Raw genomic sequence first — 26738 nt, 5'->3', positions numbered from 1 at the left:
GATCTTCATCCAGACTCGGTAAGGTGACCTATGGCACCCAATGGTCGAGACATACCTCTCCCAACACTCCTGTTTCCAACTTTTGATAAGCTGGCGAACTCGGGCACAGAGCCATTTAAAGGCTATTAGGTGCTCTAGGGAAGGGTGCCGCTTATGTCGCTGTAGAGCTCGATGACACTCTTTAATTGCCTCAGCGACTTCCCGCAACCACTAAGGCACCAACTTTCACCAGGGGCACCCAAAAGAACAAGGGATTGCATTTTTCGCCGCAGAAACAATCGTTGTAGTTACCTGCTCAACCACAACATCGATGGCGCCATGTGAGGGAGATTCAACGGTGGCAGCAGAGGTGAAGGCTTCCCAGTCTGCTTTGTTGAAAGCCCATGTGGGTAGGCGCCTGCGGGTATAATGTGAGTGACAGGAAGATGGGAAAGTGGTCACTACCACACAGGTCATCAGGTGCTCTCCAGTGGATAGAGGGAGAAGTCCTGGGCTGCAAAATGATAAATCAATGGCCGAGTAACTACAATGAGCCACACTGAAATGTGTGGCGGCCCCAGTATTTAAGAGTCAGAGGGCGAACTGAGACAGTAAAGTTTCGACATCTCTGCCTCGGCCAGTAAGCACGGTGCCACCCCACAAGGGTTTATGAGCATTAAAATCTCCCAAAAGTAGGAAAGTTTTATGGAGTTGAGCAATCAGTGAGCCAATATGTCCAGGGGTACTGCACAATCTGGAGGAACATATACATTGCAGACAGTTATTTCCTGTGTCGTCCGTATCCTGACAACCACAGCTTCAAGAGGGGTTTGAAGGGGCAGAGGCTCACTACATACAGAGTTCAGGATACAGACGCAAACTCCATCTGACACTTTATTATATTCACTACAGTTCTTTTAATATCCCCTGTAGCCGCAAAGAGCAGGGGTCTGCAATGCCGGGAAACAGGTTTCCTGGAGGGCAACGCAGAACGCAGGTGTAAAGCTTAACAATTGCTGTAGCTCAGCCAGGTGGTGGAAAAAACCGCCGCAATTCCACTAGAGGATAATAAGATCGTGAGGCTGGGAAGGCATGGAATATTCAATGAGGCAGTTTACGTCTCAGGGTCCCCTGCTGCCACCGACTTTTTTCCTGAGCAATCTATATCCATTGTGTCTGAGGGTCCGGCGAGATCTAGGTCCTCAGCAGACGCCGAAATCTCCACCAGATCCTCAGACACAGAGCTTGTAGATAGCGGTGGTGTGGGTGCCACCGCAGTTCCCTTGGTCTTGGGTGTCTTCTTTTTGGGTTTCTCTCACTGCTCCTTGGGTTTTTCTTGGGAGGGCTTCACTGATTCAGTCTCAGGGACTGAGGATGATTGTGAACTCGCTTCTCCGGCTGAGAAGTGGGGACAGACATCCCCGATGGTTGGGGGGCAGTGCTCCCAAGGTATGTGGTATGGGAGCAACAGGGAGGGAAGTGCCCCCCCACCATCAAGGGGGCAGATGTAATCTTCCGGCTCTGAGAGCCAACTGGAATTTGTGGAGCTGATAGGGCTACAACTGTTCTCGTAGTGGTGGCGTTAAGAGGTGGTCATAGCCGCAAGATGGAGATGCTGAAATTTCCTCTTAGCCTCAGTTTAGGTCAGTCAGTCCAGGTTCTTATATTCCACGATTTTCCTTTCTTGCTGTAAAATCCTGCAGTCTGGTGAGCAAGGGGAATGATGCTCTCCACATCTGACATAGATGGGAGGCAGGGCACACGGAATATTGGGATGCAAAGACCATCCACAATCTCGACATGTGACGCTGGAAGTATAGCAGGACGACATATGGCTGAACTTCCTGCACTTAAAAGCACTGCATTGTGGGAGGGGTATATGGCTTGACATCACAGTGGTAGACCAACACTTTAACTTTCTTGGGCAATGTGTCACCCTCAAAGGCCAAGATGAAGGCACTGGTGGCAACCTGATTATCCCTTGGACCTCTATGGATGCGTCACACGAAATGAACACCACGGTGCTCTAAGTTGGCACGCAGCTCGTCGTCGTCAGACTGCACAAGAATGTCCCTGTGGAATATAATACCCTGGACCATATTTAAACTCTTATACGGCATGATGGTAACGGAAACAACCCCCAGCATGACACTAGTGAGTAATGCCCGTGACTGGGCAGAGGATGCCTTTTTTATCAAGACTGACCCTGACCGCATTTTGGACAAGCCCTCCACCTCTCCAAACTTGCCCTCTAAATGCTGAACAAAAAAACTGAGGCTTCACTGAAACAAAGGAGTCCCCATCAGCACTCATACATATGAGGTACTGGGGTGAAAAGGTCTGCTGCCATCCTTAGCCTGGCACTCCTCCCATGGTGTGGCCACGGAGGGGTCGTACTTCCTTGAGTTGTACTGAGACTTGGAATGCTTAGAGACTGCTGGTGTGAGATCACCACCAAGTGATGATGTGGTACGCTTTATCACGTGTCATCCGCCCTGATGCCACCCACTCTGACCAGGGGGCCTCCTTATGGGCACCACGCAGCCGCAGCAAAGGCTACCTAGCAGGATGGCCATTGCCAGGAGTCCCGATGCCCCAGGGTGCTAGGCATCTACTCCTTGCCATACGTGGGGAGTTAACGATGCAGGCATCAGCAGAGCAATACCTGTGTGGTCAGGGGGCTACAACTGACAGGGTACATGGTGACCCCACCACAACAGACTGGCTGCCGTGCTGGATATCAAGTACACCCAAGGAAACAGGTCCATTGTCATCGTCAGTGCAGAAAAAGATACAGCACAATGGAGGGAGGAAAACGCACCCAGGAGGGAGACCTCGCCCAACAGCTGGAGACTGAGCAGAAGTGCAGATCCACGTCAACGAATGATGCAAGGGGTCTCAGCGCATGATGGACACAATGCACCATGTAAGGCACCCTTCCCCAATTGGCTCGCTCTTTGGGAAAATTTGGAAAAATGGAGGTCAAACCCGACAGGAGATCATCACATAAAGGCCGAAACATGTGAGACTCCTTTTAGTCGCCTCTTACGACAGGCAGGAATACCTCGGGACTATTTTAACTCCCACACCTGCAGGAGTATCCAATCCTCATAACAACAGCTGTAGGTGACACAGAAGCGTAAGTGTAAGGTAAGAAAATATAATGCCTCCTACATGTGAGAGTATTAAAATCGTAGTAGTCAACTGCTGAAACTTTTGCAATGAAGTGGCACGAGTTAGAAGTGCTCCTGGAAAGTAGTGAATCTCACATAATACTAGGTACAGAAAGCTGGTTGAAACCTGTAATAGATGGTAGTGAGATTCTTGGGGAAAATTTGGATGTATATCAAAAGGATAGGCTAATGAGAAATGGAAGTGGTGTATTTGTGGCAATAGACAAGAAACTCAGATCCACTGAAATAGAAACTCAAGCTGCATGTGAGATTGTTAGGGCAAGAGTCAGTATAGGATTGGGCATAAAATGATAATTAGATCCTTCTATCACCCACCAGGCTCATCTCCTGATGTAACCAAAAACTTTAACAGGAAGCCTCAGTTCACTTGTAGGCATGTTCCCCAATCATAATGTAATCACTGGTAGAGACTTTAACAGGGTGTTACAATTTTTCCCTCTTGAAAATTCACTTTTTCACACATGTAAGTACATTTATTCTGTGTTAAGTAACTTAGGTATACTTTCCCTTGGAGTTGTAAAACCAATCCTTGGAATAATGAAGGTTTTATGCAACAGATAGAACTTCCAGACACTTTAGGAAACAAAACTCAGAAAGAAAAAAAAACATGTTTTGTAACAATCTTTGACATGCGGCAACATTTATACTGCATATTTTTGTATTACTGAAGTATAAACACAAATTCCACCAAATACAGCATGGCAGTTACCGAAGTATTGAAGCTGAGATTGTGATGTGCTTTTGTCAGCCCATTACAGGTCAGGTCAAGTCACATCAGGTCATCTCATCTGGCAATGACAAAAAGATATTTAGAGCATTTAGAGCATAGAATACTTGATGTAGTCAGCCAATAGCAACATCATTGTTAAGTAGCGTGAAAACACAAATAAGGAAAGTTAATGGTTTAAATTAATATTCATACAGTACAGCTACAAGAAAAGCTAAGCTTTAACATAATATTGGTCATCAAAAAAAAGCAGGATCCTAAGGGACAGTTTAAACTGCAGCAGCTGAATATTTCTTACGAGCACGGTTATAAACTTCACTGCTGTGCACCAAGCATTTTGTGGGTTACCTGGCTGAATACATGTTCAGTCAAGCACTTATTTTCCCACAGAAATGCCAATTACATGAGAAATTGCTCAAGAACTCGCTCGGCACTTTTTTTCTTTTTGGACAACAATTAGGTATGCTTTTTGCCATCATTGTTGCATAATTTATTATCTATGAAAGAATTAAAATAAATATGAAGAATTAACCCTGAAACTTCATCCTTTCTAGTGTGCATTACTCTTTAAGATATATCGAACACAAATGTGCCAGTAAAATTTTACTTAACAGCATAACTGTCTGGTCTTTTGGGCCTGAAATTTTTCTAAGAGGCTGATCCTCACAGCTAAGCTCTGAATGAGATTCCAGTACTCCATAATTTAAAAAATTCATCACACATTCTCACACTTAATATAATTAATCTTGTATAAAATGAAACCATTCACAGTCTTCCCGCAACCTGTAAAGAGCCCCACAGACAAGCAATGGATCGCAGTGATCCATCACATGAATTCCCAAGCAATTGCAATCAGTATTATGAATGTCACTGTGTCGACAAGTTCTGCTGTGGAAAATGAATTGCAATGTTTAGCAGCAGTTGCAGTTGATTCCACATCCCCACTAATACTTGCAAAACATAAATTTAAAATAGACTAGAATTACAAGTTATTAAACTTGTTTTGAAATGCTTTTCTTGGGAAATATAGGTCATTTTACAAAATGTCTTACATTTTCCACTGACGGCAAATGGGTCCTGTAAACCAATACAATTCGTTTCAGGTTTATTAACCCTCAGTTCCTTTTTTTTATTCACTTGTCATATTGTTTAATTGCAATCTTCAGGACTACACAATTTATTCAATGTTTCTACACAGATGTTAATAGTAGCACTACCGAGTACTACAACTCTTGTTATAAATTGTAAGAAGGAGAACTAGATTACATAAAATGACAAGGAAACTGAAAATAATATGCAATAGATTTGCTCTTAACATTTACATTAAAATGTCCTCTTAACATTACATTACGTATGTATTTCTCTTTAGAAGTTAAAAACTTTAATAACACAAAAATCATAAGATGGAGCCCACTATATTGCGACTATTACTATCAACTTCCCATTGCTGCTACTTCTATAGTACAAGCTCCAAATGCTGCAAATCGCTGCAAAATCAAAGGAAGTATTTTGTATTACTTCTTAATATAAATGGCATCTCCGGCTTCCACTACATATGTGACCAATCACATGATAGGTGGCACATGTCGGGGCATGTTGTAGCAACTGGTTGCTGATTTCTGGTCGCATGGAAATCCCTGGCAATATGATGGACTGCACGCAATTTGTGCACGCGATATGCTTGCCCGGCAAGTGTGGTTGTGCAGTTTTGTTTTTGTTTCACTTTGCTCAAGTTGAGTAAGAAATTTACGTTAGAATTTACGATTATGCAGGAACCCTGAACAGTCTTTTATGAGTATCAGTTCTTACTAGTCAAACTTCCAAAAATTTAATTGAAAACTGAAACAACAAAAAATTCCTGGAGTTCTAAAAAATTCCCACGTTGTTCCTGGATTAAAAAATTCCCGTGTTTTTCTTAGATTTCCCAGTTTTCTTGGGACATATACACCCAGTTCAATCATCCAGCAATTAATTGGGAAAATTGCAGTTTTGTTGGTGCTGGGTGCAATAAGGCATCCTGCAAAACATTACTAACTGCCTTCTGTGAAAACTGCCAGGAACACACAGCTAGGAACCCCACCCCTGATGAAAATATATTGGATCTAATGGCAAGAAATATACTTTATCTCTTTGAGGATATCCACATCGAAACTGGTACCAGTGACTACGACGCGGTTGTGGCAACAATGACTGCCAAAGTACAAAAGACACATAAAACAAGCAGAAAGATATATATGTTCAGTCTGCTTGTGTCTGTGTATATGCGGATGGATATGTGTGTGTGTGCGCGCGAGTGTATACCTGTCCTTTTTTCCCCCAAAGGTAAGTCTTTCCGCTCCCGGGATTGGAATGACTCCTACCCTCTCCCTTAAAACCCAAATCCTTTTGTCTTTCCCTCTCCTTCCCTCTTTCCTGACGAGGCAACCGTTGGTTGCGAAAGCTAGAATTTTGTGTGTATGTTTGTGTTTGTTTGTGTGTCTATCGACCTGCCAGCGCTTTTGTTTGGTAAGTCTCATCATCTTCCTTTTTAGATATATTTTTCCCACGTGGAATGATTCCCTCTATTATATTCATATACGTTCAGTAAACTAGATAAGAAATCAGTAGTGTCATACCTCAATGAGGAACTTGAAACTTTCAGCACAGAATAGGAGCATGAAGAGGAACTATGGCTCACATTTAAAAGAAAAGTTGGCCATGCACTGGACAGATATGTAGCCAGTACAACAGTTCATAAGGGAACGGACCTTCCACAGTATATAGTCACTATGAAGAAACTTCTACAGAAACAGAGATTACTGCTTGAAAGGTGTAAAACAAAGTGTAGGGCTCGAGGTAGAGAGATGCTGAATGAAACGTGCTTGGCTGTCCAAGAGACCAGTGTGTGAGGCCTTCACTGACTACAGTAGCAGAATATTGTCAAATGATACTTCATAAAACCCTAAGAAATTCTGGTCATATGTAAAGGCTGTTAGTGGCACCAAAGTTAGTGTCCAGTCCCCAGCGAATGAGACAGTTGAAACTGAGGGTAAGAAAGCAAAGGCTGAAATGCTTAACTTTGTTTTAAATGTTCCTTTAAAAAGAAAAATTCTGGAGAATTGCCCCAATGTAATCCTCGTACCACGAAAAAATGAATGAAATAAGTATTGGTGTCAGTGGTGTTGAGAAACAGCTGAAATCATTAAAATTGAACAAAGCTCCAGGTCCAATGGAAACCCTGTAGATTCTATACTGAATCTCCAGGTCCAATGGAAACCCTGTAGATTCTATACTGAATCTCCAGGTCCAATGGAAACCCTATGGATTCTATACTGAATCTGTGGCTGAGTTAGTCCCTCTTTTAACTATAATCTATTGTGGATCCTTGGAACAAAAAACTGTGCCTAGTTCTTGGAAAAAAGGACAAGTCACACCCATCTACAAGAAGGGTAGTAGAAGTGATCCACAAAACTACTGTCCACTATCCTTCTCATCAATTTGTTGCAGAATCTTAGAGCATATTCTGAGCTCAAACATAATGAGTTATCTTGACCAGAATGATCTCCAGAATATCAACCAGTGTGGATTGTGAGAACATCACTCTTGCGAAACCCAACTCACGCTTTTCTCATATGACATACCGAAAGCTTTGGACCAAGGCAGTCAGGTAATTGCAGTATTTCTTGGTTTCCGGAAAGCATTTGCTCAGTACCACACCTACACTTGTTGTCAAATGTCCAATCATATCGGTATCAAGTGAAATTTGTGACTGGATTGAGGACTTTTTGGTAGGGAGGATGCAGCATGTTATCTTGGATGGAGAGTCGTCATTGTGGTGACAGTAAACGTAACTCCAGAGAGTACCGCACCACAACTGATAAGCCACACTCAAAACACTTGTAGTGCAGCAGCTGTATGGCCTGACAGTACAAACTATACCAAGGTCTGCCAGGGGTTGCAGCTGCCAACCCAAGGGCCCGCCTGAGCTAAGGCGGGCAGTTTTGTTCAATGCGCTGAGTTATGTACTGCCAAGTCTAAAAGCTGCATTGTTCATCTGTCATTTCCAAGAGTTAGACTCTGTAGGCCAACTCTGGATTCTTTGTAGGCATTACTCAGAGGCACAGTGACAGGACTTCAATGTTTCACAGGGCTTGTAACAATTTAAACATCTAATTACGCTGGACATTTCTCAAGAAGAAGCATCATTTAAGTTGAGTATTTCTTCATTTTAATAAGTATCATTTTATAACTAACTGCTGGGAATCTTTCTGATTGACGATGATAACCTATGCCGCCCTCCAGCATTGCCAACAATTGTCAGATGTTCAGTTGTGCCCCAAGGGAATGTATTGGGACCCTTGCTGTTCATGTTGTAAAGTAATAACCTTACAGACAATATTAATAGTAACCTCACACTTTTTGCAAATGCAGTTCTTTGTAGTGAAGTACTGTCTGAAAGAAGCTGCATAATATGCAGTCACATCTTGATAAGATTTTAAAGTGGTGCAAAGACTGACAATTTCCTTTAAATGTTCTGAAATGGAAAATTGTGTACTTCACAAAACAAAACAAAACATAGTATCCTATAATACCAACGAGTCATTATTGGAATTGACCAACTTGTACAAATACTTGGGTGTAATGCTTTGTGGGGATATGAAATGGAATGGTCAAACAGGCTCAGTTGTGGGTAAACTTTGGTTTATTGGTATAATAGTTGGGAAGTGCAATGTCTACAAAGGAGATTGCTTACAAACCACTCATGTGACCCATTCTAGAATATTGCTCAAGTGTGAGAGACCTGTACAAATATGACTGACAGGAGATATTGAAGGGCAGCATGAATGGTCACAGGTTTGTTTAATCTGTGGGAGAATGTCACAACAGAGATACTGAAGGAACTGAACTGCAAGACTCTTGAAGATACACGTAAACTATCCCAAGAAAATCTATTAATAAAGTTCCAAGAACTGGCTTTAATTGATTACTCTAGGAAAATACTACAACCCCCACATATCGCTCACATCAGGATCATGAGGATAAGATCAGAATAATTACTGCACACAAATAGGCATTCAAACAATGATTCTTCCCCTATTCACTACATGAATGGAACAGGAATAAACCCTAATAACTGGTACAATAGCACTTACCCTCTGCCATGCACCTCACAGTTGTTTGTAAAGTGTAGATGTAGATATGTCCTAATATTGTGTCGGATCTCCTTCAGCCTGCCGTAATGCAGCAATCTGAAGTGCCATGGACTCAACAAGAAGTTTGAAGTTCTCTCCAGATATAATGAGGCATAATGCCACTTGGGTCGATGTTTAGAAGTCCTCTAGAGATACAATGAGGCATGATGCCACTTGGGTCCATGGCTTCATTGGGTCTGCACCACATTCGAACTATACCATCAGCTCTTACCAACTGAAATCTGCACTCATATGACCAGGCCATGGTTCTCCTGTCACCTACAGTCCAAACAATATGGTCACAAGCCCAGGAGAGGTGCTGCATGCAATTTCATTCTGTTAGCAGAAGCACTAATGTTGGTCAGTCTGTTGTCATAGCCCATAACACCAAAATTCGCTGCACCGTCCTAACAGATACGTTCATCATAGCTCCCACATTGATTTGTGTGGTTATTTCATGCAGAGTTGTTTGTCTGTTAGCACTGACAAATTTATGCCACTGCTATCGATCACTAAGTAAAGGCTGTCGGCTACTGCATTGTCCATGGTGAGAGGTAATGCCCGAAATTTAGTATTCTCAGCACACTCCTTGACACTGTGGATCTTGGAATACTGAAATCCCTAATAAATAAATGGATCATGCCATGTGTCTAGTTCCAACTACCATTCCACATTCTAAGTCTGTTAATTCCTGTTCTGTGGCCGTATCATGCCAGAAACCTATTCACATAAATCACCTAAGTACAAATGACAGTTGCGTAAATGAGCTACCCTTTTATACCTTCTGTACGTGATACTACCAGCGTCTGTGTTTGTGCATATTATTATCCCGCAACATTTGCCACCTCAATGTATAGACATCAAGCATAAAATGGTTTTTTTAATATATAATAATAATAATAATAATAATAATAATAATAATAAAGATATTACAGTGTGCCCTAACTGAAATCGTTTGTTTGTATGTATGTACACCTCTGGCAACGAATTTTCAGCATTAGATTTGTCTTCGAAAAAAGTGGAATTACACTCCTGGAAATGGAAAAAAGAACACATTGACACCGGTGTGTCAGACCCACCATACTTGCTCCGGACACTGCGAGAGGGCTGTACAAGCAATGATCACACGCACGGCACAGCGGACACACCAGGAACCGCGGTGTTGGCCGTCCAATGGCGCTAGCTGCGCAGCATTTGTGCACCGCCGCCGTCAGTGTCAGCCAGTTTGCCGTGGCATACAGAGCTCCATCGCAGTCTTTAACACTGGTAGCATGCCGCGACAGCGTGGACGTGAACCGTATGTGCAGTTGACGGACTTTGAGCGAGGGCGTATAGTGGGCATGCGGGAGGCCGGGTGGATGTACCGCCGAATTGCTCAACACGTGGGGCGTGAGGTCTCCACAGTACATCGATGTTGTCGCCAGTGGTCGGCGGAAGGTGCACGTGCCCGTCGACCTGGGACCGGACCGCAGCGACGCACGGATGAACGCCAAGACCGTAGGATCCTACGCAGTGCCGTTGGGGACCGCACCGCCACTTCCCAGCAAATTAGGGACACTGTTGCTCCTGGGGTATCGGCGAGGACCATTCGCAACCGTCTCCATGAAGCTGGGCTACGGTCCCGCACACCGTTAGGCCGTCTTCCGCTCACGCCCCAACATCGTGCAGCCCGCCTCCAGTGGTGTCGCGACAGGCGTGAATGGAGGAACGAATGGAGACGTGTCGTCTTCAGCGATGAGAGTTGCTTCTGCCTTGGTGCCAATGATGGTCGTATGCGTGTTTGGCGCCGTGCAGGTGAGCGCCACAATCAGGACTGCATACGACCGAGGCACACAGGGCCAACACCCGGCATCATGGTGTGGGGAGCGATCTCCTACACTGGCCGTACACCACTGGTGATCGTCGAGGGGACACTGAATAGTGCACGGTACATCCAAACCGTCATCGAACCCATCGTTCTACCATTCCTAGACCGGCAAGGGAACTTGCTGTTCCAACAGGACAATGCACATCCGCATGTATCCCGTGCCACTCAACGTGCTCTAGAAGGTGTAAGTCAACTACCCTGGCCAGCAAGATCTCCGGATCTGTCCCCCATTGAGCATGTTTGGGACTGGATGAAGCGTCGTCTCACGCGGTCTGCACGTCCAGCACGAACGCTGGTCCAACTGAGGCGCCAGGTGGAAATGGCATGGCAAGCCGTTCCACAGGACTACATCCAGCATCTCTACGATCGTCTCCATGGGAGAATAGCAGCCTGCATTGCTGCGAAAGGTGGATATACACTGTACTAGTGCCGACATTGTGCATGCTCTGTTGCCTGTGTCTATGTGCCTGTGGTTCTGTCAGTGTGATCATGTGATGTATCTGACCCCAGGAATGTGTCAATAAAGTTTCCCCTTCCTGGGACAATGAATTCACGGTGTTCTTATTTCAATTTCCAGGAGTGTATTTTACTGACTCATTGCAAATGGTACTTTTCACTTGTGGTTGAAACTAATCTTTGAAAACAGATATTTTGCAGCAGCTTTCAAACTTTAGCAACTGCCCAAATAAGCATTATCGAATTACTGTAAGGACTGCAAAATTGCCCTCAATGGTCCACTTCTGACACAGCCAGAGAGCAGAAGTAATAGATTCATCATGTCTGTCAATTATACCTGTCAGCTACACCTGAGATGAATAAATCAGAACTAGTTGCTTGAAAAGGCAAGAAATGAAGAATCATTGCAGCGACAAGACAGAACCTTTAGTAGGTGATGATGGAAAATTTGGCTGGAAATCAGTGTTTTCAGTTTAAATCCTGCAGCACACTGGGATTTTTAACAATTCTTTGCGATAGTGCCTGGATAAACTCTACTGTGTCAAGAATAACAGCTGCACCATGGTTAACATTCCACATAAAACTGCACTTTCTTAACCTGTATTTGTTAACTAAGCTGAGAGAAAAGGTCACCCATATTTTGACCATCCCTTGTATATCAACTGTGTTAAACCAACTTTCTTGTTAATGAATATTTTCCTTTCTCCCTCATTTTGCTTTTAATGTCTATGTATGATGACTACGTTTACAACACAGTGTCACCTGAAAATTTGACGTTTACATAGACTAGAAGAGCTGATTCCACGTTCAATAAAGAAGTTGTTAAAAATGACAAGGAGTATATACAGTCAAACTTTGTTTACACCGTGTTTGAAGTGTTGTGTTACTCATAACTGTATTATGTACAGAAAATATACAATGTTCTTGTATAGGGATGTTGGTTTTCCTCAGTTTGTTATTGATACTAGAGCTGAAGGGTGGATAATTAAGATGGTGAGGTGATGACTCAGGTAATGCAGCGCTGTCCTGGGCGACTATACTACTGGAGTCTTTTCGAATTACTTGCGGTTGGCTTTACTACACTCCTGGAAATTGAAATAAGAACACCGTGAATTCATTGTCCCAGGAAGGGGAAACTTTATTGACACATTCCTGGGGTCAGATACATCACATGATCACACTGACAGAACCACAGCCACATAGACACAGGCAACAGAGCATGCACAATGTCGGCACTAGTACAGTGTATATCCACCTTTCGCAGCAATGCAGGCTGCTATTCTCCCATGGAGACGATCGTAGAGATGCTGGATGTAGTCCTGTGGAACGGCTTGCCATACCATTTCCACCTGGCGCCTCAGTTGGACCAGCGTTCGTGCTGGACGTGCAGACCGCGTGAGACGACGCTTCATCCAGTCCCAAACATGCTCAATGGGGGACAGATCCGGAGATCTTGCTGGCCAGGATAGTTGACTTTCACCTTCTAGAGCACGTTGGGTGGCACGGGATACATGCGGACGTGCATTGTCCTGTTGGAACAGCAAGTTCCCTTGCCGGTCTAGGAATGGTAGAACGATGGGTTCGATGACGGTTTGGATGTACCGTGCACTATTCAGTGTCCCCTCGACAATCACCAGTGGTGTACGGCCAGTGTAGGAGATCGCTCCCCACACCATGATGCCGGGTGTTGGCCCTGTGTGCCTCGGTCGTATGCAGTCCTGATTGTGGCGCTCAACTGCACGGCGCCAAACACGCATACGACCATCATTGGCACCAAGGCAGAAGCAACTCTCATCGCTGAAGACGACACGACTCCATTCGTCCCTCCATTCACGCCTGTCGCGACACCACTGGAGGCGGGCTGCACGATGTTGGGGCGTGAGCGGAAGATGGCCTAACGGTGTGCGGGACCGTAGCCCAGCTTCACGGAGACGGTTGCGAATGGTCCTCGCCGATACCCCAGGAGCAACAGTGTCCCTAATTTGCTGGGAAGTGGCGGTGCGGTCCCCTACGGCACTGCGTAGGATCCTACGGTCTTGGCGTGCATCCGTGCGTCGCTGCGGTCCGGTCCCAGGTTGACGGGCACGTGCACCTTCCGCCGACCACTGGCGACAACATCGATGTACTGTGGAGACCTCACGCCCCACGTGTTGAGCAATTCGGCGGTACGTCCACCCGGCCTCCCGCATGCCCACTATACGCCCTCGCTCAAAGTCCGTCAACTGCACATACGGTTCACGTCCACGCTGTCGCGGCATGCTACCAGTGTTAAAGACTGCGATGGAGCTCTGTATGCCACGGCAAACTGGCTGACACTGACGGCGGCGGTGCACAAATGCTGCGCAGCTAGCGCCATTGGACGGCCAACACCGCGGTTCCTGGTGTGTCCGCTGTGCCGTGCGTGTGATCATTGCTTGTACAGCCCTCTCGCAGTGTCCGGAGCAAGTATGGTGGGTCTGACACACCGGTGTCAATGTGTTCTTTTTTCCATTTCCAGGAGTGTATTGATGTGGTGCCACCTACCCAGCTAGTAGGCATCACCTTCACTAAGGCATACCTTCTTCATATCACTTTGGATATTTATCAACCAACTGGTCTGACGCTGTAGGTTTGTAGCTAATTGATACTGCTGGAGCTGGCACCTAAATGAAGATCCCCGTGGGTGCAGCAAGTGGCGTTTTGAACATCGCCAATAATACGATAAGCTGACCAATGAAGAACCTCTAGGCCGCTGACCAATGGAGATCACCAGGACAGTGTTATAAGTGGCATGCTCCTGGGAACCAGTCTTCTAGTTCGAGGTTAGTTCCGTGTTGCCGGATGGCGCTGAACATTCAATAGAGCTGTTAATAGCTTGCTCTAACAGCAAACATTCAGCGTACATAGACACATGTCCATGTCTGCCCCCCCATTATAGCTAGCCACGGCTGCAGTAAGTTGTTAACAACATAGCAGTTCTTCAGCAACAAGCTGAGTAAAATATTATTTTACTGTAAGAAATACTGCAACCAGTCACAAATTTTCTTGAAATGATTTTATTATAGCATTAATTGTTTCAAGCCTGAGCCCATCGTCAGATGCTAAGGCTGACTTCCTTGTAAGTTTTACATTTGTGTCCTTTGCTAGGTATGCATTTTTTACTGTTGTTCTTGATGTTCACTTTGATATACTGAGGAATCACTTTTTCAGTTAGACACTTTTTGTTCAACACTATAGCAAGTATTATTTTCATTAATTGAAGCTTGCACTTTCTGGAGTCAGGCACAGTTCTCTTTACTTGACAAGGTAATAACGACTTTTTTTATGTATTTTGGTTGGAGAACACTGCAGCTGTTTTCGTAAATTACACTATAGGAAATACTGTAGCCAGTACTTACTAAAAAAATAACTTTAGTGCTCATTAAACATGTCCAAAACTGTAACTTACTTTGGGGTTTCTTTCTTTCCTTTGAGTCTGCGTGACTGTGGCTTCTCAGAAGGTTTCCTTCCAGGAGTTGGTGACACAGCTGGAACCTCTGGTGGTGGTGGAGTAGGCCTGGATTGTGGCTGGGGCATTCTGCCAAAATGTATATGGTAAGAGTCATTGTAACTAGTAGTATAAATATGTGTGACAATCACTGTCTACAAAGAAACAAGTACACAGCTATTTCAATTCAATATGCTATTTCTCAAAGCAACTGGATTGCTTACTAACTACAAGGGTGAATCAAATATAAAACACAATTTTTGTTTTACATGGCTTTTTAAAAATGAAGAGTGGCATGATCTCTACTAATTGTTGCTTTCATTTCCACTGATTTTTACCTGCAGCTAAAATGCCGTCATGCCATTTCTTTAATCAGAATTGCAATGTCAGAGTAAGAGGTAATGTCATCTGGTGCACAATGTATTATAATCAAGTTTTGCATTATAATCCATTTTCTCACAACAGAGGGCATAAAAATGCCTGACATTCTGAAAAGACTTGCGGCACAGTTCAGGTACAACACCCTGGGAAAGACTCACATGTATGCATGGTACAAACAATTTTCACAACGACAAGAAATTGCTGAGAATGCAGCACACGGATGTTACCCACAGACTGCATGACTAAGACGAATATTCACACTGTTAGCTGGTCAGTTGAAGATGATCCCCAAATAACAGTTGCTGAAATTGGTACTGATGTTGGCATAAGCTACGGTAGTGCCCAACAATCATTAATGATAGCCCTAGATTTCATGTAGTGTCCACATGGTGGGTCATCTTGTAAACATTCAAATGTGTGTGAATTCCTAAGGGACAAAACTGCTGAGGTCATCAGTCCCTAGACTTACACACTACTTAAACTAACTTATGCTAAGAACAACACATACACCCATGCCCAAGGGAGGACTCGAACTTCCAAAGGGAGGGGCCACGCAATCCGTGACATGACGCCTCAAATTGCACAGCTGCTCCATGTGGCAGTCTTCTCCTCACTGCAGGAAAAAAATTTAATCATTCTGAGGTGTGTAAATGGCTACCAACACACTACCAAACTGAACGGGAACATTTTTTGCAATGGACTGTGACCTGCTATGAAACATGGGTACAGCATTACATCCCAGAAAATAAATAATTCATGTGTGTGTGTGTGTGTGTGTGTGTGTGTGTGTGTGTGTGTGTTGTATACACGTGTCCCCCTCATGGCACAAAATGGACAAATCTGCACCCATCGAAGCAAGAAAACTCTCTCTCCGCATTGCCAACTTTTGGCGCAAACAAAACATCCATATTATTAGAAAAGTCATGCATTTTCAATCTGGGATGTGATCAAGATCCCCAACAATGCTCGACCCCACACAGCTAGCTGAACTCAACAAAGAATTCAGGAACTTTTATGGACCACTCTAGAATATCCTTCCTATAGTCCGGACTTATGACCCTGTGACTTTCATTTGTTTGGACCACTATAGGAAGCAGTTGGAGAACACAGATTTGATGATGATGGCACTGTCAAAGAGTTCATCCACAACTGGCTGCTGTCACAGCCACATTCATCTTACAAAAATGGGCTCAAGAAACTGCCTATCCTCTGGGAAAAATGAGTTTCCCCTTAGGAGACTGTATAGAAAAATAAGTCTTATGCAGGAATTTTTTTGAAGCTTAAACAAAAACATTAAAAAAAAGTCCGCTTTATATTTGATTCACCCCTGTGTATTTATGGTGTAAGGGAAAAATAACAAAAGTGTAAAAATATTCATTTAATTTACTAATATAAGTTTTCATTTCTTGTCGATTACAAAGGAGTACTGCACTTACTATAGTTATCAAGGACATATGTTTTTATTAGTCTTTATTTTATAAATGCAAATATGTCACTGTGTCTCTTCTTTCGAGGCATGGCTAGTTCTAATTCCCCGTCTAGTAGGTCTGATCTGCATTTTGAGGGCTGAATCATTTACCTTTGTTACCGAATTTTCCAGCTAACTCCATTTCTCCTTACTTATGGCTCACATTGATAGAAATTATGCGGAACACTAGTGACATAATCTCTAAATACTCTTGTTGAATCTCAGAAAGCTGTTTCACTATCCATGAAAGAAAAGAATTTAAATCTGTACTTCATTTCTTTTATGGGTTATTCCATAGTCTGTGGAATTAAGAAAATGCAGAACAACATGACTGAGTTTGTCAACAAATAGTATGAAACATATCGACATTTAAATAAAGTTACAGGAATAAAGTTAAAAGGCTCCATTAGACAATCCCTCACCAAAGTACAGCTGTAAGACTCAAGAAGTTCATTGTACTTCAGTTAGTTTCAGTGAGAAATAAATGTTCTTGTAGTCAATAGAAGTATTTTGCTACAAAGACTGCTCCCATCTGAGACTTAACCAAATTTAGGGAAGGTAATTAAAATGCAGGTTCCAGATAGTTGCACAATTAAAAAACACGATAATGACAATTTTTTGCACTTAACTGTTTTTTCTGTCAACTATTTTAGTATTTTCTAATCTCTGAAATATAAATTTCAGAACATTATGTATGTCAAAAAGGGGGTAATGCTAGCTGCATCCATGATGACAGAGAACAACTCAGGGAATCCTACCAGTTTTGGCTGGGTATTGGTTTGGTGAATACAAGGTTCCTGAACCAGAGGCTGATGAGTGCTCTTTGTAAGGTCTGCGCATGTTTCAGTAATCACCGTGTGGTACAACGTATAACAGGGAACAGGGATCTAGGCTTAACTGTCTGGATCATGAAGATGGTAAAAATAAATATATCAACCTCAAGGAATGTTATGGGCCATTGGAAAAGGATGCTGTGAGGCTGGGTATTTGCAGCAGTATTCCAGTTACACTGGGCTTGTCCAGTTAATTGGGCTCTGTCTGTATCAACCAACTTTCATCTTGCTAGTCTCTCTCGTGGTAACACCATGGTTTCCAATTCCTCAAACAAAAACCCTACCAACAGAATGGGTACACTGTTTAGATGTATTAATACCAATACAATTAAGAGGGTTTTATCTCTGAAAAGGGCTCTCAACTATAACTGAAAATTAAATGCTTCACCAAGTATCTTTTTGATTATTAAAAAATAGAAAGGGTTGTCTATAAGAGGTGTTTTTTATGTACAAAAAGGCTTCTAGTGCACATAATGTATTCATGTCCTCATGAAGCATGAAGCCTATGCATGTCATGTCATTGGCTTGTGCGAGGAGTGGTGTTTATACTATTGGGCACAATAGTATAACTAGACAGTGGTCAACATGTAGTGCATTGAACCAGCATAGCACATGGCCACTGTTGGTACCAGCAAAAATGCAAAAGTTGCAGAAGTACTTCTTCATTGAAAAAGCCTACTACAAAACTCTTTACCCACATGGGTGGTTGTTAAACTAATGTACAGATTCACAAAGTGCACAGAAACCTAAGTCTGAAAATCAAATGAAGCCAAAATTCATAATACTAATTTGAAAGCCCACAAAGAAAGTGCTAGGTCATTACATGTCTACTATACTGTTGTATTACAGGAGTAGTGAGTGTTAGTGAGTCACATGTGAATATTTATTGGAAGTCTGACTCAGGACTTGACCAACTCACCTAATGTGCCTGTGCAGAGAGGGTCAAAAGATGTCGACTCTTATTCTGACAGTATCTGCTTCTTGTCATCCAAGTTAATGTTGGGGTCACATCATCATCTAAGCCCCACCTCCATATTTAATCATCATGCAGGGCCATATGTGACCTGACATCCTCACCCTCTGTCTCCTCCTAGTTGCTGTCAGATCCAGCAGTAACTGTAGTCTGATTAAAATTACTTGATAGTTGGCACCTGTCACTTGCTGCTACAGTGTTGTCACAACTGCTGCCAGCTACCGCTCGGTTATAAGCGACACACAAACACGATGGGTCACTTCACAAATGCTGTTAATGTGTAACATGGAACAATTGGGGAGGCGGCCACCACAAGGTATGATGAACGAAAGTGGGATATGCTATCTTGACAGTTGATTTTAAGTGAGCAATGACTGAACAGTGACAGACGAAGCATTTTGTAGCCCTGTTTTCAAACTCGTGCCCTAACCTAACGACAATCTTATGATATGCCCTGTATTAATATATGAGAAAACAGTGATCAACAATTTGCAGCAGAACTAAAATCACAATTGATTTGTTCACGGTGATTAAAGCTAACCTCCACGCTAAAGTCAAGACTTCAGTTTCAGTTCCAAAAGCAAACTGTAATTTCTTGTTGTCATTGTTTACCTAAAACTATCATCATACTGGCTTCATAAGCTGCCGCACTACCAACTAACGAGCAGTCCTGGTTGGCACTTTATTGCAGATTATGGGTGACACAAGCAGATTCCAAAAGAAAAAAAATGATGGGAAGAAAAACAAGAGTTAATGAATAAGTCAATAAGATGATGTGGCTAATTATTAGAAACAAAATAAATTAAATTTAAATCTATTAACTGAATAAAAATAATAATCAAAGTCTTTAGTGTCCAAATCACAATGATTAATTGCAGCCTTAAAAAATTCAGCTTCACACAGTCAAGCGGAGCTTATCTAATGTAGGCCAATCTCTGCGATTGTAACAACAGTATGATTCAATAGTGTTTGGTTAGTACTGTGTATATAAAATGTATGTATTTCGTTAGCATCGTGTGTGTGTGGGGGGGGTGGGGGGGGGTGGGGTAATCACGTGTGATGAAACACAAAATAAAAGGGCAAAACCCAGGATTCAGGATCCAAACACATCAATAAAGAAAGCTTGACAATGAATTGGAAGTGAACTAATTGTTGTGGCAGTCTGGCACCAGCGAATGGTTTGGGCACGACATTGAGTGCTCTGATTGGAAGAAACTAGCTCCAATGCATAACTGTCAACTATCAAGTAATTTTAATTAGATTATATTTGTGATGCAACCAGCTGTACTATGTGATGGGTACAGGGTATGTCATGGTCGGTGACGAGGTTCTACCTCCATTGGCACCATCATCTATGAAGGCCTTCAGCTGCCACTGCAGATTGCAGACTGTAGAGCTATGGAGCAGGTAAACATCAGCTGGCATGACTGGGGGGGGGGGCAGTTCTGGTAACTAATATGCCCAGGTGCCTGAATGTCCTGGGTATGGGCACCTTCTGTGCTGGTCACCATAGCTGAAGCTGATATTTGTGATGAATCAGCTCATCCCATCCAGTCACGAATACAAAAAGCTGGCATCCCCTGTGGATGGTGATGACATACTGCATCCATCATGGGTTCCAGTCAAAGGTGCAAGCCCAGACCAGACATGGGAGTCAGCATGATAATGGCACTTGTGTGCAGGTGATGTAGGTTCACAGTGCCAAACACAGAAGGGATCTGAACCATGCAGAATTTCAGGTGGGTTGCATCTGTTGACAAAGGTGGATAGGTATGCAGCAAGTGCTACCATAAAAGTGTTGATAGTCCAGTTTCCTGACTTTCTGATTTCCGTATCCTGAGCAACCACTCCATCTCAGAATTCAATACAGCAGTGACTTCTTCTACACTATTATACTGAAAGAATATTAAAAAAATCATGGCCAGAGCATGGATTGTAGCTGTCAGTGATGTGTTTCAAATCCGTGTTACATATGGAAAATTTACTAATAACCATACAGCTATTCGGAATGGAACTGGCATCTTCTCCCACAGGTGCTTAGATTTGGCCATGGAGAGAAATGTTACACGAGGGCTGATTCATTTCTAGTGCATGGAAAGCCTGGACAGTGTGTTACATCAACAACTCAATTCCTGGTCAGCAAACGTAGAATCAAGCTTGTGCCTTCATTTCATCTAAATGTAGGGCAATATTGAGGACAAATTAAAATCTCTGAAAGGGAATCAAGATAATCTGACAATAGGAAAGAGCATACAATTAATCTTGCAATATAACGTACAACACACCAGAAAATGCAGGAGAGAAAGGATCCTTCAGAATAACATGCAGCGCAAGAGGAGGATAAGAGAGTGGAGGGAGAGTTGAATCACAACTCAATAGCTTTCTTCTCCCATTCACACGAGTAAGACACATCAGCTGTGGCATACACATGTTGATGCCAGAAAAAGATTGTCTGGAGTGGTACATTTGTCTCTTTTGGTAGATGTTCTGGTGACTCCTGCAGTAGCTACTTTGAGAGCAGTAACGGATAATTTGTCCAGGGCATGACACACATTGTCAACGAACATGAAACAGGAGGCCTCATGTAAGACAAATTCCTCATCTGTTACCACAGGTAGATGAAATAGAGCACCTATATCTGTATGTAATGTCATGGCCTAGTAATTATTTCATAGTTGTAATTAATCAGGAACAATGTTGCAGGTGCTACACTAGGAGCCAAAAATGGCAGTTTCTCCCAAAATTTTACTTCACACTGATGACAAAGATACACACATCAAATTTCCAGACTTCATGAATGATTTTTAAGACCTTCTCTTCTATCTACTAAATGCCAACTGGATGTTTATGAAACAGGTTCATTCTTATTTGTACTGTCATGCACAAGGTGCTAGAATGAAATGCTTGCTGGGTGAAACTCCCTGACAGATTAAAACTGTGTGCCAGACAGAGACTCGAACTCGGCACCTTTGCCTTTTGTGGGCAAGTGCTACACCACAGTTTCAATCTGTCAGGAAGGCTTTTTCATCACACCACATAAATGGCATGCCTTTTTGATGGAGCTGGTTTAAAGGGTGCACAATGTGAGCAGTCCACAGTATAAATTTGCTGTAATAATTTATTTTCTCTAGTAAGTAGGTCTAATAATGAATATGAAAATAAGGTGATGGCTAAGTTTCTATGAATACTGTAGTAAAAACAAATCAAACACTCACCACAACTGTACTAGTTTATATATTAACGTCACAAAAGATCACGAGATTGAAACAATGTACAATGAAATATATTCAAATAATTAAAAGAGGCGAAAATGTAATTGTAATGGGCAACTGGAATTCGATAATAGGAAAAGGAAGAGAAGCAAAAATTGTAGGAGAATATGGACTGAGAGAAGGAATGAAAGAGGAAGCCACCTGGCAGAATTTTGCACTGAGCATAAATTAGTCATCACTAATACTTGGTTTATAAATCATGAAAGACGGTTGTACATGTGGAAGAGACCTGGAGAGGCAGGGAGGTTTCAAATAGATTACATAATGGTAAGATAGAGATTTCAGAACCATATTCTACACTGTAAGGCATTTACAGGGTCATGTGTGGACTGTGACTGTAATTTATTGGATATGAACTGCAGATTAAAACTGGAGAAACTGCAGAAATGTCAGAAATTAAATATATGGGACCTGCATGAGTTGACAGAACTAAAGGTTGTCCAGAGTTTCAATAGTTCAGTGAAATGTAGCTAAGGAAAACATTAGAAGATGAATGAGTAGCCTTAAGAGAAGACATAGTGAGGGCAGCAGAGGATCAAGTTCGCGGCAGGCGGGGAGGGGGGAGGGGGGGGGGGGGGGGGGGGGAAGGTTCATGGCTAACCCATGAGATATTTGAATCTAATTGACAGAAGGGCAAAATATAAAAATGCAGCAAAAGAAGTGGTCAAAATGTAATACAGATGTCTCGAAAATGAGACCGATAGGAAGCACAAAATGACCAAGCACAAACAGCTACAGGAGAAACGCAACAATGTAAGAGCATGCATAACTAGGGGAAAGACATGTGGTGCCTCTAGGAAAATTAGAGACCTCTGGAGAAATGGAAAGTACCTCTATGAATATTAACAGCTCAAACCAGTACTAAGCAAACATGTGAAAGCTGAGACGTGGAGGGAAAGCAGAAAGCTGGAAGGAATAAACGGAAGGACTATACAAAGTAACAGAACCTGAAAGCAATATTATACAAAAGGAAGAGGAAGTAGATAAAGATAAATTGAGAGATATGCTACTATGAGAAGAATTTCACAGATAACTGAAATAGATGACATTCCCTCAGAATTGGCAACATCCTTGGTAGAGCCAACCATGACAAAATTATTCCACTTGGCAAGCTAGATATACAAGATGGATAAAATATCCCCATTATATTGGGGACCTAGAAACAACGGAGAGGCTTCATCCCCGCCGTAGCCCTCAGTGGTTCACAACCACAACAGGCTACAGCAGTCCACTCACCCCACCGCCACCCTACACCGAACCCAGGGTTATTGTGTGGTTTGGCCCCAAGTGGACCCCCTAGGAATGTTTCACACCAGACGTGTAACCCCAAATGTTTGCATGGTTACGGTCTATGCATATGTGGAGACAGTGTTTGTGCAGCCCACATTCGCCAAGGCAGATGGCAAAATGCCTTAAAACCCATCCACAGATTGGCCGGCGCACCGGACCACGACACTAATCTGCCAGGCGGATTCATGCCGGGGACTGGAACGCCTTCCCACCTGGAAAGAAATATGTTAGACTGCATGGCTAACCAGGCAGACAAATATCCCCATACTTCAATAAGAATATAACAGTTCCAATTCCAAAGATAGTACATGTAGACACATGTTAATACTAGTGACCATCAATTTAATAAATCATGCTTGCAAAATCCTGACACAGATTATTTACAGACAAATGGAAACACTGGTAGAGATTGAGCTCAGGGAAGATTGGTAAGGGTTACGGAGAAATGTAAGAACATGTGAGGCAATACTGACCCTACAATTTATTTTAGGAAAATTGGTTGAAGAAAGGCACATCCATGGTTGTAACATTTGCACATTTAGAGAGAGTTTCTGACAACATTAACTGTAAAGCACTGTTTGAAATTTTGAAGTTAGCGGAGATAAAACAAAGATACTGAAAGGTTACTTACAATTCGTATAGAAGCCAGACTGCAGCTATAAGTGTTAAGGGACACAAAAGGAAGGCAGTGGATGAGAAGAGAGTGAGACAGAGTTGTAGCCCATTTCCAATATCATTCAATCTGTATATTGAGTAAGCAGTAACGGAACTCAAGGAGAAATTCAGAGAGAGAAATTTCAGGGAGAAGAACGAAAAGCTTAAAGGTTTGCTGGTAACATTGTAATTCTGTCACAGACAGGAAACAACTTGGAAGAGCAGTTGACTGGATGGATACTGTCTTGAAAAGATGTCATATGGTGAACAACAACAAAAGTAAAACAAAGGTAATGGAATCAAGTCAAATTGCATCAGGTGATGCTTAAGGAATCACCAGATTAGGAAATGAGGCATCAAAAATAGTAGATGAGTTTTGCTAGTAGGCCAGCAAAATAACTGACGATGAACAAAGTAGACAGTATACAAAATTCAGACCGACTATAACATGAAAATATTTCTGAAAATTGGAATTTCTTAACACTTAATTTAAATTTAAGTGTTAGATATCTTTTGTGAAGGTATCTGCTAGAAGTGTAGTAGGTTTTTACAGAAAGGGCTTGTGGTTGACAAGCAGCTCTCAGACACGAGAATGGAAGCTTATGAAATGTGGTGCTACAGAGGAATGCTCAACAGATTACATAGACAGATCGAATAACTAATGAGGAGGCAAAACTTGACTAGACAAAGGGGATTATTTAATACAACACATCCTGAGAAATGAAGGAATCATCAGTTTTGGAAATTGACTAACAACAAAATCTGTACAAGGAGACCACAGGACCAGCATAGCATGCAGGGTCAAATAGTGTAGGTTGCATAGCTATTCACAGATAAAGAGGCTTGCACAGTTTAGAGTACTGTGGAGAGCAGCATAAAATCACTCTTTGGACTGAAGATGATGTTGACACTAGTAACATTCAGGCTTTCTGTAACTGTCAGTGCACGATTTCTGCAACATCAAATTAGAGGGTCGAGGTGACTAAGATGGAACTAACACCATCATTTTGGTCTGCGACTCATTGCAGAGCCTTTGTAGCATTTTCTTGTTAGCAACAATCAACGAGCACCTTTGGGAATGAGTTTTTGTAGATTTTGTGGGCAGTTTTTGGGAACCATGATGTGCCTGGTTGCTAACACTATTTCTAACTTACAGTCTGTCATTTACTATAGCCGGAGCAGCCATCATCACACACCGTAGAAAACGAGCTTTTCAATCATGGGCACTCAATTGTACTACAGTAACTGAGAATGGCCCAATGTTTCACCTGAATTTGAAATTTTCGTTATAGCAACAGTATTTACCACCTGACAAATGATCCACTTCACTCTGCAATTAATTTAGAATTTGAGACACTTCAAGACAGAGACGAAGAAAGCAGTGGAGATTACATTACAATTTTCTGGCAACTTACTACTCAACTCAGTCTCAGCCTTACCATAATATTACACAGACACTCCCAGCTGTCACTAGTGTATGTGCTTTCCTCACCACTGGCAAAAGCAGCCCCACAGCAATGACCACTTTTCCGCCCAGGTACCCACCCCTGGAAACACATGTTTGAGTATCCTCATGGATGGATTACAATGCAATTTTGAAACAATGTTGTCAGCAAATGTTTTTTATTAGCATCTGAAGAAAGTCAGTGGACACGACATTGTAACCAAATGAAGCAATGACTACCAGCAGTCAGTGTTCCAGTGACACCTTCACCTTCCCAGTGTACTTGTCATTACAATTTATATCATTCAGTAACTCATAACAGTCCCAGCCAACAACTCTGGTGGAATCTCTGGATGATGACAGGACCTGAATGGAATTGGAATGGTCACCACCTCATGTCGTGAAACAATACAGAGTGGGACAAATTTGAAAAATCAGTTGTAACGCACACACACACACATCCATCCACACATATACAGACACAAGCAGACATATTTCAATGTCTGTGTGTGTGTGTGTGTGTGTGTGTGTGTGTGTGTGTGTGTGTGTGTGTACCTCTCCTTTTTTCCCCCCAAGGTAAGTCTTTCCGTTCCCGGGATTGGAATGACTCCTTACCATCTCCCTTAAAACCCATATCCTTTCGTCTTTCCCTCTCCTTCCCTATTTCCTGATGAGGCAACCGTTGGTTGCGAAAGCTTGAATTTTGTGTGTATGTTTGTGTTTGTTTGTTTGTGTCTATCGACCTGCCAGCACTTTTGTTTGGTAAGTCTCATCATCTTTCTTTTTATATATATAAAGAAAGATGATGAGACTTACCAAACAAAAGCACTGGCAGGTCGATAGACACACAAACAAACACAAACATACACACAAAATTCAAGCTTTCGCAACAAACGGTTGCTTCGTCAGGAAAGAGGGAAGGAGAGTGAAAGACGAAAGGATGTGGGTTTTAAGGGAGAGGGTAAGGAGTCATTCCAATCCCGGGAGCGGAAAGACTTACCCTAGGGGGAAAAAAAGGACAGGTATACACTCGCACACACACACATACCCATCCGCATATACACAGACACAAACAGACATTTGTAAAGGCAAAGAGTTTGGGCAGAGATGTCAGTCGAGGCGAAAGTACAGAGGCAAAGATGTTGTTGAAAGACAGGTGAGGTACGAGCGGCGGCAAATTGAAATTAGAAATTAGCGGAGATTGAGGCCTGGCGGATAGCGAGAAGAGAGGATATGCTGAAGGGGAAGTTCCCATCTCCGGAGTTCTGACAGGTTGGTGTTAGTGGGAAGTATCCAGATAACCCGGACGGAGTAACACTGTGCCAAGATGTGCTGGCCGTGCACCAAGGCATGTTTAGCCACAGGGTGATCCTCATTACCAACAAACACTGCCTGCCTGTGTCCATTCATGCGAATGGACAGTTTGTTGCTGGTCATTCCCACATAGAATGCATCACAGTGTAGGCAGGTCAGTTGGTAAAAACAAAGACGATGTGACTTACCAAACGAAACCGCTGGCACGTCGATAGACACACAAACATACACACAAAATTCTAGCTTTCG

General features: G+C 42.7%; 1 protein-coding gene across 2 annotated transcripts in view; it reads right to left on the bottom strand.

Moving 5' to 3' along the window:
- The window catches only part of LOC126187315 (uncharacterized), a 187787-nt gene that overhangs the window by 13502 nt on the left and 147547 nt on the right, over positions 1-26738 (bottom strand). For both annotated transcript variants that reach the window (XM_049928318.1, XM_049928319.1), the window contains one exon: positions 14822-14950. In XM_049928318.1, the coding sequence (XP_049784275.1) occupies positions 14822-14950 (129 nt within the window). The remainder of the gene's footprint in view (positions 1-14821; positions 14951-26738) is intronic.

Source organism: Schistocerca cancellata, chromosome 5 (genome assembly GCF_023864275.1).
Source record: "Schistocerca cancellata isolate TAMUIC-IGC-003103 chromosome 5, iqSchCanc2.1, whole genome shotgun sequence".
Taxonomy (NCBI): Eukaryota; Metazoa; Arthropoda; class Insecta; order Orthoptera; family Acrididae; genus Schistocerca; species Schistocerca cancellata.
The sequence above is the reverse complement of the archived record's forward strand: the minus strand, read 5'-3'. Positions and strand labels throughout refer to the sequence as shown.